We start from the raw sequence: 15,844 nt of genomic DNA, 5'->3' as shown, positions 1-15,844 counted from the left end.
TGCTGCCCTTCTCTGGACACCCTCAGCCCTTCAATGTCCTTTTTCACAAGGGGCCCAGTGCCGGGCACAGCACTCGAGGTGTGGCCTCAGCAGTGCCCAGCACAGGGCCAGGCACTGCCCTGGTCCTGCTGCTCACACTGCTGCTGATACAGGCCAGGTGCCCTTGGCCTCTTGTCCCTTGGGCACACTTTGGCTCACACTGACGTGGCTAGTGACCTGCAGGATGTGGCACTTGGCCTTGTGGAACCTCACGCCTTTGTCCTTGGCCCGTTGATCGCGTCTGTCCAAGTCTCACTGCAGAGCCTTCCCGTCCTCTAGCAGATCCACATTCCCACCCAACTGGGCATCTGCAAATTCACTCAGGGTGCTCTCAATCCCCACCTCCAGATCATCAATAAAGATGTTAACCAGGACCAGCCCCAAAACAGAGCCCTGGCAAACACATTTCAATGCTCTGCAGTTGGAGGCTGCAATGCCCCCACAACAGAAAGAGCTGCCATCCCTTGGCATTGGCCACACACACAGGTGCAGGAAAAAACCTTTTACTAGGTGAATATGGCTGACAGAACTGAGCTTTCAAGCACACACTCCCTTTCCCTAATGACCCTGAATTCTATAAAATGTATTTCACCTTCCAGCTCTTTGCACCATTGAATCCTCAGACCATCAGAGCTCCACCAGCCTCTCTCATCCTTTTGCACCTTCTCCCCACTCAAGCTGATGAGCAACTTCTATAAGAAAAAATGCAGTTCTGCTGCCAGTGAGGTGAGCCAATTTGCAAATGCAACTTACCCTGCCAAAAACAGCTACTGCCTTTTTCTTTCAGAGGTGAGTCAAAAGTTTCTAGATTTTAAAGGATTGTCAGGATATAGTATGATTTTATTTGTCCTCAGGAAACAACAACAAAAAGAAGATGATTACAAATGAAGAAACTTTAATTGGCAGGTAATACAGAACATAACAGTCCAGTCAGTGGCAGAACACCACAGTATTTACAGAACTGTAAATATTGTCAAAACTGTAAATACAGCAGCAGCAGCGCCTGGAGGCATCAAATTCAAGAGCTTATCCTACAGCTGGAAAGTCGCTGAAGTCTGTGACATTCCACTGTAAATAAAGGTGTTATTAAAAATTACAAACTGCCGTGTAATGACTTTGATAACTTCCTGTGCAGCAGCTCCTGCAAAAGAGAAGAAAAAACAGAAGGCAGTTAGCAGGTCATATTTAAACAACAGTAAAATAAGTGTTACGTATCTAGAAGTCCCTACAGTGGAATTGTTTCAGAAGTGCCTGATAAATCTCCTAGGAGGCAAAAATGCCCTTCAGTATTTCCCACTGTAAAAGAAGATCAGAAAGCTGCTACTTCAAAAGCTAGCTTTGCATACACTTCCTCTCCATGTACAGACACGCAGAATAAAAATGGGTGAGCAGACAAACCCATGCAAGTTGCGACCTCTCTCATCGGAGGAGCTGAATTTAAAAAAAAAAGGTAAAATTTAACTGCAAAATAAACTGAAGCATCACTTCAGTGTGCTCCCTCTGAGTTTTCCTGTAGTAAGAAACATTCTGTAACTTCTTCAGAAATTACCTTTATGTATACCAAATTTTGCTTTATCAGAAAATAATTCCTACATATGCAGAATACAAAGTCTTCAGCACTGCATGAAGCCAAATAAAGAGGTTAATTGATATATCAATTTTGGGTATCCATTAAAATACATGTGCAGTTCAAATGAATTACGTAAGAATCCAAGGCTACTTATATTTCATAGATCTTTAACATATGTGTGCTATCTTAAAAGAAGATATGTACTGCACTAATTTTAAAATTACTATAATTATCAATTTCCTTTTTAAAAAAATTAAACCGCTTTCCAGCATTTCATTTCCTAACACATTTTTAAGCTTGAAGAGTTGATTGTTTTTGAAGTTTATTTATTTTACTGATTAGAACCCTTGGTGCAATCAATTACTCTATATGTACTGTAAGAGGTCACGTCTTGAGAACGAAGGGGAGGACTGTGCCCTACTGCCATCTGTGACTACAGCCTTTTCTCTGAGAGTCCAGAGTAATTAAGGCAGCAGAGCTGTGGCTGAGCAGGCTGCTGTTTGTGTGGCCCTGTGTCATCCTTACCTCCCATGAACGCAGCAACAGCGTGAGGCTCGGCAGCTCCGTAGCGACAACTGCACAGGAAAGGAACAGTCACAAACCGCCTGGCAGTTTTACCAACAAAGCCACACCTCAAAAACAACACTTACAACTCGTGCACATAGTCATCTTTCACCACTACAGACAGCCCATGTTCTTGGAGAAAACCAGTAAGGCATGATTTTAGCTTTCCAATATCATCTTCCACCTGGTAGTTGTAGACACCTGGAAAATAAATCAACTGTTTCATCACACAACTGTAAGATCACAGTCAAAGCTAATGGTTTTGTTTTCCTAAAGTTTCTAAGCCAATTACTGTGTTATTACTACTAGACTAATAATAATTTAATATTCTGTTGATGCTTCTCATGATAAGCAAATTACTGCATAGCTGAACTGATTCATAGTCCACACATCCCATTAATGATACCAATTCAGATAAATTCCTTAAGTTCCTGAAGAGAAAAAATTCTAATTTTCTAAATTTTTCTAAATTTTCTAGTTTTCACATTCCCAAAGCTGTATTACTATGGAAATAAAATCACAACTGATATTTTTGCAGTTTATAACTTGAGCTACTGTAACTATTGGATCTCTTTATTATGATGCGAACTAACTGGTATTAACATACCTGGGTATCTGCCATGCTGCTTGTAAAACCTATTGACAGCCCTCAGCATCAAGTACAGCACTATTTCACTGTCTGGGTTATCCATATGGGAAACTGAAAACAGCAAGAGAACCAGTTAGCTGGCGCAGATGGAATGGAAAAAAACAATGTTTTGAATTCCCTGAAAACAAATAGGAAAATCTGCAGTAGAAAGAAACCTCAATGAATACAACATGTGACAGAACCTTAATCAAACAGCTGTCAGATACACAATTTTGCCTCCAAAGGTTATGACAAACCATATTTTATGTATTTAATATAAACTATTCAGTGAAGAAACTCACATTTCAATTCTGGCAGCTGCTTTAATTTAAATGGGTATTCCTTAGTTATAATTTTAGGATTTGAAACACATGCTTTAAGTATTATCTGTAATGACTGTAATTATAAAACAGGTCTTAAATCCCTTACTACACAGCTCAGTAGTCTTTGTAAATACTAACTGCTACTTATGCCCGGCTCAAAAAAAAATAAAAATTAAAAGGCAATTAAAAAGCAGTATCAGGTAACTAGTTTGTTAGTTCACATCCTAGAAAGATAAGCTGAAAGGGGTCAAGATAATTATTTTTATTTTAATTTGGTCAGGTTAAAGCACCTTTTCAGCTCTGTCAGAAATAACTGAGGTACAGAAAAGAGAAGTTTGAAAAAAACCAGTTTTATTTATAGAGTACTACAAGTAAAATCCACAAGAAAACAAAAGCTGAAACATGCATCAATCTGTAAGATAATTTCTAAAATTTCTAAATCAAATTGAATTCAACATTCTAGACCTAAATCTCCATAACTGTAGTAGAGAGAGATATTCCCTACACTAAGAATTTATTTTAATTCACCGAAGACTTTGTAACATCCAAATGATAAAACTGCGTAATGCAACAGAACATGTAGCTTACATTTCCTTTTCCTCACCAAACCATTCCAAGGTGGAAACACAGTGAGGTTTGTGGCAAGCAGCAGTACTTACTGATTGCATCCCTGCAGCAGGAGTTGGGGCTGTGCTCCTCAGCCAGCGAGCGGCAGCGCACCACACGCAGGAAGGCGGCGTTGCTACCTGGGCACGGGGACAAGGGGGACAAGGAGAGATTGCCCCATCAGTGCCACCACTCACTACAGCTCTGTCTCACTGCCACATGACATGGGAAAGGCTACAACTTAACAGCATTTCATTGAACTTTGAATTCCCTGTTTCTTCTCAGCTTGCACTAATAAAAGCCTGTTTAACTACCTTTAGGTCAGGAGAGTTTTAGGGAAAATACTTCACGCTCATGTGGAATCTCCATGTATCTGCAAGTTAATGTAACAGCTACACCACAGCAATTCATCAGTCACAGCCACCATGTTTCCCTCTTCCAGGCTGCAAATCAACATGGTTCTTTCCATCTTCCACTACATCGAACACTGACTCACATGTTCTCAATCTCACAGCCCATGAGCAGGAAAAGGTCCTTTTCCAGTATCATTGCTGTGAATCGACCCAGTGCTGGGTGCAATTACAACCCAGCACTGAAAAAGGAGCAACTGGGAGGTTCCCAAATGCTTTACCAATGCAGGGCACCACGCTCTTGGCTCTGTGCTTACAGGACAGCTTTCCAGCTCTGAGAAACCTCAGCAGGCTGCTGCTGGAGATGTGTACACATCCAGGACACACACAGCCTGAAGTGCCATCAGCTGAGTTACAGCTTTTCAGACTACCTCAAGTCTGCAGACCCCACACTCTGAAACCAGTACCCCAGCACAGGTAAGACTGCTCAGGTACTCATCACAGCAAGCAGAGGGCAGCTGCTCTCTGTTGTTTGGAGTGAAAAGATACATCATTTTAAAGCCAACCTTTACAGACTCACTCCTAAGAGATGCCAAACATCTGCTAATTCTCCTGAAAATGAGGGATGCAAACCACTTAGTACTTACTTTAAAAATTCAAATATTGACTTACTGCTTAATAACTTCATGGTCATTCAAAAGTTTTTGATTATTTGATAGTTTGCATAAACCCAGAACAGAATCCAAGTGTACTCACAGAACAATTTCAGTTCTCTCTCTGAAATAGACTCAGGTGCCTAAAAGAGAGAATATACTCATTCAAGTACACACAATGGCCAGAGAATTCCTGCTTTCACATATATATTAATATATTTATTGTGAAATAACTAGTTACTGATGTACAAAAAACCCCAAAACAACTGTCTTAAAACTGTAAAGAGTATATCCCTGTATGCATTTTACTTTTATATGATCAAACTAAATTCATAAATAAGCAGATACTTCACAGATACTTCATTCCATTAAAAGAATGGCCATAGGTTTGCACTCACCTTGCCCAGGGACTGTAACAATTTAGCAGCATGGCTCCCCACAGCAGCAGTATCCTTCTTTGCTTTTTCACGGTATCTGGTAATAATGAAAAAGTAAATAATGACAGCAGAAAGCCATCAACTCCACACTGAAGGCAATTTTTTTTTTTTTCACATTCTAAAGACAAAATACAAGCCACATGAATGGTAGTGAGCTCCCTCAAGAAGTTGTCTACTTACACATTTTGCAATTTGATGAATTTACTGGAGTCTGCCATCATATCAGGAATGGTGCCCCGGACAGGCAAGCTTCCTTGCCCTTCATTTGCCACAAATTCCTTTAGAGCTCGAACCAAAATCCAGAAGGAAGACGACTACAAAAGCACAAGAGACAGTCATGTACACAGATGTTATTTACAATGCTTTTTCTACATTTAAGTCTTACCCTTAACTACTCATACCTGCTCTGTTAGTTTTAGGCAGCAATCATCATTAAAAAGCTCTTCAATGCCTCTTGGAATCTATGAAAATAAATAAATTGGGTTGGTAATTCCTTGACTTTTGATTTCTTGAATTATCTCATCACTCACTACATAGGTGAAAAAACTCCAAGTGACCTCAGAGTTTCACAGCAAATCTCTGAATCCTACACAGTCAGTGCTGCTCAGACACATTTCAAAAAGCAGCCCTGCCCAAGAGCAAGGCAATGCTTCTGAGCAAGATCAATGTCACAAACAAAATCTCATCTGACTTCCATCTTTGATAGAGAAGATTTAAAGAACTGGAGCAGTAATTGCTCACCCTGCCTGGTGGGGCAGAGCAGCCAAAAGGCTGGGGAAGGGGGCTACAAAAGTCAGTGTGTTAGTCAGAATCCTTAACTGCTGCAGGTCAGTCTGGCATGTAAACTCCAACAAATGTTAATATCCTGGGCCATGTCTTGTAGTGGCTTGGATGACAGCACTAAGTTTTACCTGCTGCTTTCTTGGGAGACTTAACATAACCATCCAAGCAAGGATCAGCACAGTTCAAAACAAAAGAACATAATCTAGGAAGAATCACAGAATGTGCTTTTGCCCCACGCAGCCTTTGCAGTTTACCCCAGACAAGAAACTAAAGAAATTTTAAACCATGAGTTATGAGGTCAGGATTATTTAAGAAACAATGAAAACATCACTTCTAATGCTTTTAAGCTTGACCAGTTTATGAAGGGAATTTTGTAGTAAGTTTCTTCAAGAGGAAAGAAGTGAACTTATTGTATCAGGAGTCCCATGCAGCCTTTCAGTTCTATAGAGAGTAACTACTACAGCCCCTGGCTTCAATACAGCACAATTTCAGCAAGTACTCTCAGTTTCTCTCACACCAGTGTATTTAAATCAGCATCAGCCACACCTCTCACTGCTAAATCCTTGCAATTGTACACAGCACTTCAGAGTTTTTTACAGACTGAATTGTAGAAGTCAGACAAGAACTCACTGATGCACTCTGGTTGCTGACTCATTCTAGACCTGAATTCAAGTCTGCAGGAGGGAAATGCAGATTTCTTGCAAGAGCAAGGGAGTAAGAGAATTTCCGTAAGCTACATTTCCAGCTAGTCTAGGTCTATTTAACTACACAATTTCAGTTCCAACATTGTACTAATCCTGTTTTAGCTAAATACGAATGTTATAAATGGAATTTCTGTCCTAAAACTGAATAATATATTCTGAGAAAATGAGGCAGTTTAAATTGCTTCAATTTTATCACAGACGTGTTTATTTTACCTCTGTACGATTTAATGCTGTATTCACATTTTTTATAGCTTCCTCAAAGTTTTCCTCATCTTCTGGGGTGCCATTTTCATTCTTTAAGATACCTTATTGAAAAAAGGATTAAAACACAAAACTGTTTGAATTACATCTCATCATTTATGTCTTACCAACAAAGCAGACTGGCTGTGGATGTATTTGTGGCATATCAGCTACCAGCAAAAAAAATGAAAAAGGAATCACAAGAGAAAAGATCAGATGTAATTATAAAGCTAACTTCATCTAAATTATGCATCTTATTCATTTTCCTGTGATGTTAAGTAGAAATTACTTAGCACAAAAGCACTGGTTTATTTGTCTAAGAAGGATATAATGAAGTTTCATAAGCACTAAATTAACAATTCAACTCTCCTTCCCATGCCCATCATGTTTTGCTGGGGTTTTTGGATCAAATTTGGCAAATACTTATGCATCCACAGACCAAGCCAGCCCAAGAAAGGGCCTCCACTAAAAATCTGACATAACCAAAGGTAACTACTACGGATCAGATCTGCTTCTTATCACAGCTTGGGGATAAGGACCTCTTCAAACTTGCCCACAGGCCATCTTCAACTGAGGAAACACCAAAAATTCAGTCAATGGTGTTTTTCTACGATAATTTAAGACAATGCATATAGATCTTAAAAATGCCACATGAATTCTAGCACCCTAAAAAGGTATTGGACTGAAACCCCTGCAAAATGAAGTCATTCGCACAATGGTTACAGCGCAGTCAGTGCTACAGAACCTGGCCATGCAGAGGTGAATGGTTACCAAGTGTCTGATGGGTCAATGGACACACCAAATACTTGCAGAATAACAATTCCAGTGTCAAAAGCCATCTGCTTTCCTCTTTATCACATTTTTAACATAATTTTCTCTTAAGGCCTTTGCTCCCACCCAAATCAAAACACGCTCTGGATCTTAGGATAAAACATTGACAACAAACATTTATAAGCAAGTCTGGCATCTTAAGATCCACCTGTACAAAACAATCATTTAGCAGAAGAACCATACAGTATATACCAGTATATCTTTCATAAATTAAACTTGAGAGAACTACGGATTACTTTCCAGGTACCACCTTGTATCTATTTCTGCCTGCAGGAATAAGGAACCCCGGGACATGGATTACCTTGCCGAATCAGTTCTTTGAAGGCTTCTTTCTCTTTGTAACTCTTAGGCAACTGTTCACTTTTCTAAATTTAAAAAACACAAAGAAATTTTTGTCTTTAAAATGCCTACTACTAAGCTCACTGTGTTCAGACTTCTGTACTCCAGAAGTCTGTCACTGCTCACACAATCACTTGTATTTCAATTAGTAATCTTCTTTTCTTTTTTTTTTTATTCCACCTTGGCTTTTTTTTATGTTACACATTGCCAAAATGATTAACTGCTTCAGAAAAGACAGACCAATAATAGTAATAATACAGTTTTGCAACATACCTCATTGAACCATTTTGTGAGATACTTGGCTACAATCACAATCCATGGGGTGTGGCTGTGGTCCTGTAATTGAACAGTGGTTGAGAAAAGATAAAAAATAGGAAACAAATTGAAAACCTATTTTAAAGTAAACTCCAAATATCCTTTCCACTACTTTAAAGACACAGAACATGTTCCAGATTTTGATTCAGCCAAAATGTTCTTTAACTACTATAAAAGAAAACATCAAATTATTATTACTTTATTTAAAAAGGGTGAGCCAAGTTCTCCAATATTTTTCTGTAGTGAAACTTATGCTATGCACAAACACCCACGGTGCAAAGCTCTGCAACACTAGATTAACTATAAAAATTAAAAAACAAATTCCAAAAGAGGGTGTGAGGGGGTATTCAATCTAACAAAAGATCAAGTTATGCAAGCATACTCCTTGCTTCCTAAGACCCCCACCTGCTTAAGATTTAAATAGACTGGAACATTTGGGGCAGAGGCAAAAATAGTTCCTCGTGACTGATTCTAGAGCTGGTTCTGTTCAGATGAGACTTGGCACCAGAGTAATCTGCCAAGAGCCATTTTCACAGGATCCCTGTGCTGTATATCTGCATCTGTACTAGGGAACACAGTGCAGACCACACACCAACCTTTTTGTCCATATGCTCCAAGTCATAATCCTGAACGTGTTCTGTCAGTTCTGGAAATGGTCTGTCCAGTCTCAGATCTTCTAACATATTGTCAGGGTGAGATTCAACAACTGTGAAAACATGACACAACTCATTTCTCAGCTTTATGTCTGGCCTTCAAAACAGAGCTACAAAAATACAGGATTGCCTGCTACTTTCAGTGCTTGATTCTCCAAGTGTTCTGTGTAGTAACAGTGTTCTGTGTAATGACCCATAATGTTAGGATAATCCCTAATTTTACTATTTGTTGCAGTCCATAATCCCCATGCATTCCTAAAAGAATGCAAACTACCTAAGACTTAACAAATACTAAATATGTCACAAGATGAAAAAAGACAAACAAAAAACCCCAAAGTGATGTAAGTTATTGAAGCTTTAAACCTTTCAGAGAAGTCTTTACCTCAGCAAATCCCCTAACCTGTATGTTCTTTAATCACAACTCTCATGTAACCAACCAGTCCATAGGTCCTGCAGACCAGCAGAGGAATGTTGGAATTCCAGAGAGCTTCAGCCAGGCGCAACAATGTACTGTAAGGAAAAACATGCTTTTTTCAGATCTACAGAAGACAACAGTTAGCTATAAAGTTAACTCCTGCACCAGTTACTCTGTGAATGAGACCTCTCAGAAAACTTCTCTAATATCATCATGATCCTAAGCATGTAAGGTGATCAATTTCATACAGGAATTCACAGTGAGTTGGAAAAATATTCATCCATTATCTTACTTATGTCTCATTCCACCCTCCCAAATGCTCCAAGTATCAAATAAAAAGTTTCAATGAGTTGTGAGAGAGAAATAAAGAGTTAGATCCATGTGTTGCAGAGTCCTAACTTTGAGCAGAGACAATTCCCATCAGAGGAGCAAAAAGGTTTCTAGAAAATGCCATCAGTGGCTGTAATTTTCCTTCACAATGACAGAGTTGTGTTCTGCTTAAGTTTTTCTGCAAGGAAGTGCCTGTGCATAAATGCACACACACATATATATACACATACACACACACTCGCACACGTATAGACACACACACACAAATATAGATATATATATATAAACCTGCTTTTCAATCTTAGGTAATTCTTACCTTTCTGGCAGTTGTGTTGCAACCACTAAGTTAAACCGATTAAAAAAGGAAGGATCGTTGTCTAAAAGCTTTTCTGGACTCTAAATAGGGTGAAAAAATATATGTCAGGGAACACTGAAAATTTCTGAGTACAGAGCAAGTCTGCTGCATATGAAGTGTTAAGTGAAAGTTATAAAATTAAGATAAAGTTACAAAATAGTGTTTGAAATACACAAAGTGTTTTTTTGTTTGAAATAAATACAAATGATTTATCTTTCTCAAACGCTGTTTTAGCCTGAATCTATTTAAACTGCAACATCACAAAGCAATACAGAGCTGTTATTTCACATTTTTATCGCACTGTATAATACACACATAGTACTAATTTAGGAAGACAAACCTCTTCAACAAAGTTTCCAGAAACATCACTATTCAATTCCTGCAAGAGCTCCATGGCACTCTGGGCACGATTCTGTTTCAGAACAATCAAAATGAAATGTAGTTTACACAGTACTACATAATTCCACATGCTAACAATGCCAAACCGAGCAATACCAACAAAACAACCCCAGAAAACGCCCCACAACAAAGGCCATTTATAAGCTAAGGCTCCCTACTCCAAGCCTTGCTCATCTGAAGCAGAAACACATCCCATAATAGCAGGCACTTTGTTTGAAAGCATTTTCTGTAATACCGTTTCAAAAAGACAATTTGTGAGACAGCTGTTTCCTAATTTCCAGTTTCATTGCAGAATTTCCAGGAGTTATCTATGCTTCTCATACTCTGTTTTTGTGATATTTTTTACCCATTTGCCTCTCTACTCTTAGCTTTACTCCTTCAACCACAATAGTCTTATACCTCATCCTTCCATAGATTTTATTACTTGAATATATACTTGAATCATTTACTTTCAATTTATATACTTGAATCATAAACTCTTCATTTTTTTCTATTCAATCTCACCACAATTGAGTTTATCTTCTCACTCATGAGCAACCAAAAATAAACATGGGGAATTCTGTTAAAGAATAAACAGACTTTAACCTATACACATATGCTTTTAGCATTATTCATAATACCATATTTAAATACTCGACACTTCCATGCTTTCAATACACATAAACTGACATTTATTATCTCCTTACCTGACCAATATGGCTTTTTTGTAGAAAGAAACTGAAAAGGAGACGAGAAAATTACATGTGAATTTTTACTCTGAAGAAAAAACAGCACTGAAGTTACAGTTTGTTCTGCAGAATATGCTGCTCTCATGCCCAACAAACCACTTTCCCCTTTAAATCTGCTTTTTCTCACCACTGTTGTATTCTCCTCAGAAACAGTTTCTTAAGAAAGCTTTTCAATTCCCATAAATGTGAAAATAAAGGAATGTGAAATATAGAACATGACAAACTTTTCTAGAAGACAGGATCATGCTGCAGGTTCTTTCTCACCAAGCTAATCAAAGACTCACTAGCACTGATTTCCTCATATAATGGAGGAAATTCCTCCTTCCCCCTCACATAACCCCTGTGAGCACTGTAGCACAACTGATCAAGAATTAGTATTCAAATAATTTTTACAGGATTTGCAAACATTTTCTTACCTTTTCCCCTGCTGCACAGAGCCTTTCAAAGCTATGAAAGCTAATAAATGTCTAGCAGTCACAGTTGCACAATGACTAATGAAAATTAAGTAATCTGCATCACCGGAATTAGGGAAAATATATTGAACTACACTGAAACACTAGCAATGTCATATCTCAAGACTACATCAAACAAGTTAACTTTCAATATTTTTATACTGAGTAGAGCATTGTCCTTATAAACTTGACATGTGAAGCAAACAGACCTGTAAGGTCCAAACCCAGCAAGTAAAATAATTTAGCAGCAGCTAACATCAAAATGACTGTGCATGCTGTTTGTCACCAATCTCCAAACTCACAGAAGACCTGGAGAAACACAGAGTGGCTTTTAAAAGAATCTTACAGGGCTTAGCAAATATAGAGATGGAACTACCTATGAAACTGTCACTTGTCAATTTGTAACTGAAATCAGTAAAAAACCTACTTATTTCCAACATCTTCTCCAGAGACTTGATTCCCATCGACAATTGTGAACGAACCAATACCTTTGGGGGGAAAAAACCTCCTATGAATAACTTGGCATCATCAAGCTGTCAGATCACAAAGAAGAGGCAGAAGAAATATCTACTGACCTGGCAGCACCAAGTTTTTTAGTATCTCAGTTCCTGTTGCTGTTGCATTTATCACGCAAACATGGGCAGATTCCAATGCTTCTTGGCCATGGTCACCCCACAATCTGCATTGGGAGGGAAACCAAAAGGCAATGAAGCTATTTAATTTCAGATTGCACAGCCAATATAAACAAATAACAACAACAAAAAAAAGACAAATGGAGGGCTGACTGTCCATTCACTGCTGAGGATCTAAACAGCACTAACCAAAATAAACACCCTTAAGGAAACTTACTGTGAAAACTCTGAGACTTTCCAAAGAGCTGTTTTCCTGACATTTCATTTTCTCCAACTTTACACTGTATGTATGCACACACCTCCTTCTCTTGAAACACACTTTAACTTTTTTAAACCAGCATAGGTTAAAGCAGTCCTTGCCCAAATTTTGTCCTAATGCTGAACATTCTATTTTTTCCTAACTTTTATAATAAATAATAGAATTTTATATGTATTTTTAAAAATTTCTTGTACAAGACACTGAAACACATAGGAGACAGAAATCAGTCTTGCTGAGTCTGGTACTTCAGAGCCCTAGAAAACAGCACTGAGGCTGAGATCAGCCTGGGACAGTGCTGGGTTGCATGTTCTGCTGATTTCATTGGGGTGGTAACTCACAGAATTTTTAGGGTTGGAAGGGGCCTCTGGAGGTCACCCAGTCCAAGCCCTGCCCAGGCAGAGTGACCTGGAGCAGGTGACACAGGAGCATGTCCAGGTAGGTTTGGAATGTCCCAGAGAGGGAGACTCCACAGCCTCCCTGGACATCAGCTCCAGGGCTCTGCCCCCTGCAGGAAAACAAGTTCTTCCTCATGTTGGGATGAAATTGTTTGTGGTTTAGTTTATGGAAATTACTCCTTGTCCTGCTGCTGGGCATCACCTAAAAGAGTCTTGCCCCACCCTATTACACCCACTTCTGAGCTATTTCTATGCGTTTATGAGGTGCCCTCTCAGTCTTCTCTTCTCTGGGCCAACCAGGTCCAGCTCCCAGTCTCTCCTCTCCAGAGGTGCTCCAGACCCCAGATCCTCTCTGTGCCCTCCACAGGACCCTCTCCAGCGGCTCCTTGTGGAAACTTAACAGCCACACTGCAGATAGACACCCCTAACTCCAGTGCCACTACCCTTCCCTGGTAACTCAGATCTTTTCTGCCCTTTCACAGAACTGAAGAATGGATCAGCCTGGAGAAGCCCACAGGGGCTGCTCTGGTGCCACCTCCCTGCTCCAGCAGGGCCATCCCAGAGCACAGGGCACAGCGGAGTGTCCCTGTGGCTCTGCAATGTCCCCAGGGAGGAGACTGCACAGCCTCTGCCCCATCTGCTCAGGGCTGGCCCTGCCCAGGGCAGCAGTTCTGCCTCCTGGGCAGGGGCAGCTCCTGGGCTCAGGCCCTGCCCGTGGCTCTGGGGCCATGGCCGGGCCCGGAGCAGAGCCTGGCTCCCTCCTTCCAGCACACCCCCCCTTATATATTCATATATATACACTGAGAAATATGCATAATATAAATACTTAGAATATACATGTTTATATATGATACACAGCAACACTGTACAAATAACTTATATATTTTATATAAAAACATACTTAAGTACCTATGTAGATATATATATCAATGGACCTCTATCCCCCTTTGTGAATATACTTAAGATTATTATGAAAATATATATATATATATATGCCTCTTAATGTATACTTTTAACTTATTACATATCTACTGTCTGTGTGCCGGTAGAGCCCTCAGGGGCCCGGCGGTCAGACATAGATAGCTCCTGCTCCCCGCGGCTCCGCCGGGCCCGGCGCGGCCCCCGGGCCTGTCCCCGGCGCGGGGCCGAGGGGACCCGTGTCCGCCGCGGACCGCGGGAAGCGCGGCCACGCTGGCCGCGCGGCCGGAGCCGGTCCGTGCCGGGCGGTGCCGGTCCGTGCCCGCCGCGGTACCTGAGCTGCCGATCGTAGCGCTGCTCCTTGAGGCCGGCCCGGCCCGGCCGCGCCATGGCCGCTGCTCCCGCCGCGCACGCGCGGGGCGGGTCCTGCCCGGCCCGGCCCTGAGGAGCCGTGTCATCCCTCCCGGGCCGTGCGCTGGGACCGGCCGCTTCTCTGCCTCCCTCAGCCCTGGCTGACAGCAGCGCCTGCACTGCTGGAGCCTCGGAGCCGGCAAGGTCGGTGGCTCCTGGAACTTTCCCCCTCACTCCGTGTGCACCAGCGCCGCCCCCGTCCTTCCCTGTGCCTCTCCTGGGGACCCCCTCCACACCATTTGCCGCGACATGAGGCCTGAGAGAGAATTGTATTGAACCCGGCTTTCTCCACATCAAATCATTTTGCCCTAATAATAGTCACAATAGGAGTAAACCTGCCCCGGCAGCTTTCCTCCGCATCTCAACCTACCCATTCTTAAAGCAATGTTACTCCTCTGCTCAGGGTCCATTATCCACAGCCTGAACAGAGAACAAGAAAAATAGGAGGCCTACAAAAAATAGGAGGCCTTCCAACAACCACTCCATGCCTAACCATCGGCAGTCCCGCCCTCATGGGAACCCCACTGCTAGCAGGACTCCACTCAAAAGACCTTAATAACATCCCACCTATGCCTCAGCAACTACTCCTCATAAAATGTGAAGTATGTAAAATTTTGTTAAGAAAACATGTTCTTTTCTATCTGATCTTTGTAGCTTGCAAACCTGATCAACAAGGAGGGAGATTTAATCTGTGAAACAGAGTCCAACAAGCTCTTAGTGATGTCCAGGTGTTAGAAACACAAATTCCTGGTCAGCGGAATTGTTAACCCTTGTTAAGGTTTGGGGCTGGACATGTTCCAATGTTCTCAGCCCTGCGGGAGGCGAACAGAGCTCGGGAGAAGGATTTCCATCGATACATGAGGAATGCAGAATTCGGGGGGCACGAGGACGTTGGTCAGAACCCCCAGGATAAGGCAGAAAGGAGCCAAGGCAGCTCAGTGACTGTGGAACCAGCTCCGAGTGGGCCCAGGGGAATTGCGGCAGGGGCGGGACAGGAGCACCGAGCCCTGGAGCAGCGCCCAGGAAAGCAGCGAGCCATGGGAGGAGAGACAGCATGGCAGGGATGAGCAGAATGAGACACTCATTAACCAACAGAAGAGAGAATACTAATAAATAAGAGAACTATGTAACCTGTAGCCAATGAACATTCATGTCTTTGTTTGCTAAAATATATAAATAGGGAAAAGGATGGATAGTTGGGCTGCTTGATTTGTGGAACACCACTGAGCACAAGGCTTGGCAACTCTGAAATAGACAATCAATGTCTCTCTCAAGTGTGTATTTACTGGCTGTTGCACAGTAATGGATTCAGTTTGTCTGGACAACAGTGCCATGACCAGAATTTATGATCAAAACGGGCATTTCTCTCTGTATGGACTTTTGAGGCATTTTCAGGCAGACCGAGTGTCTCTGTCCAAAATAATTGAAAACATTTATTTTGTATTACCACTGCAAATCCCCTTGCCATGTCAGTTTTTTGCACTCTGAGATCAATTAACAAACCACCACAATACC

General features: G+C 41.2%; 1 protein-coding gene across 2 annotated transcripts; it reads right to left on the bottom strand.

The window, feature by feature from the left end:
- Window positions 1–912: 912 nt before the first annotated feature.
- NAE1 (NEDD8 activating enzyme E1 subunit 1) lies at window positions 913–14,397 on the bottom strand. 2 transcript variants are annotated; one of them, XM_039698173.1, is made up of 20 exons: window positions 14,253–14,397; window positions 12,290–12,393; window positions 12,142–12,202; window positions 11,221–11,251; window positions 10,476–10,547; window positions 10,097–10,176; window positions 9,436–9,545; window positions 8,979–9,088; window positions 8,341–8,403; window positions 8,030–8,093; window positions 6,871–6,962; window positions 5,572–5,631; window positions 5,351–5,484; window positions 5,132–5,207; window positions 4,837–4,876; window positions 3,784–3,870; window positions 2,781–2,873; window positions 2,260–2,374; window positions 2,135–2,184; window positions 913–1,180 (listed from the first exon to the last, which is right to left on the bottom strand). In XM_039698173.1, the coding sequence occupies exons 1-20, from the start codon at window positions 14,306–14,308 to the stop codon at window positions 1,071–1,073; spliced, it is 1,608 nt and encodes a 535-aa protein (XP_039554107.1). In that variant the 5' UTR covers window positions 14,309–14,397; the 3' UTR covers window positions 913–1,070. The 2 variants fall into 2 exon arrangements, with proteins under 2 accessions (XP_039554107.1, XP_039554108.1); XM_039698174.1 differs by lacking the exon at window positions 12,142–12,202 and having other exon boundaries at window positions 14,253–14,267.
- Window positions 14,398–15,844: the final 1,447 nt, after the last annotated feature.

The sequence above is a fragment of the Passer montanus genome, unplaced genomic scaffold (genome assembly GCF_014805655.1).
Source record: "Passer montanus isolate IOZ18808 unplaced genomic scaffold, ASM1480565v1 scaffold121, whole genome shotgun sequence".
Lineage (NCBI taxonomy): Eukaryota > Metazoa > Chordata > Aves > Passeriformes > Passeridae > Passer > Passer montanus.
Note: the sequence above shows the minus strand (reverse complement) of the source record. Positions and strands in the feature narration are given on the sequence as shown.

Bases quoted from the DNA above. Each gene is read 5' to 3' on its own strand.
- NAE1 (XM_039698173.1), bottom strand. From the start codon at position 14,308: ATGGCGCGGCCGGGCCGGGCCGGCCTCAAGGAGCAGCGCTACGATCGG. The intron at 12,394-14,252 runs GTACCGCGGCGG...CTCCCAATGCAG, and splicing joins CGCTACGATCGGCAGCTCAG to ATTGTGGGGTGACCATGGCC. The intron at 5,632-6,870 runs GTAAAATAAACA...TTATTTTCATAG, and splicing joins CAGCATTAAATCGTACAGAG to ATTCCAAGAGGCATTGAAGA.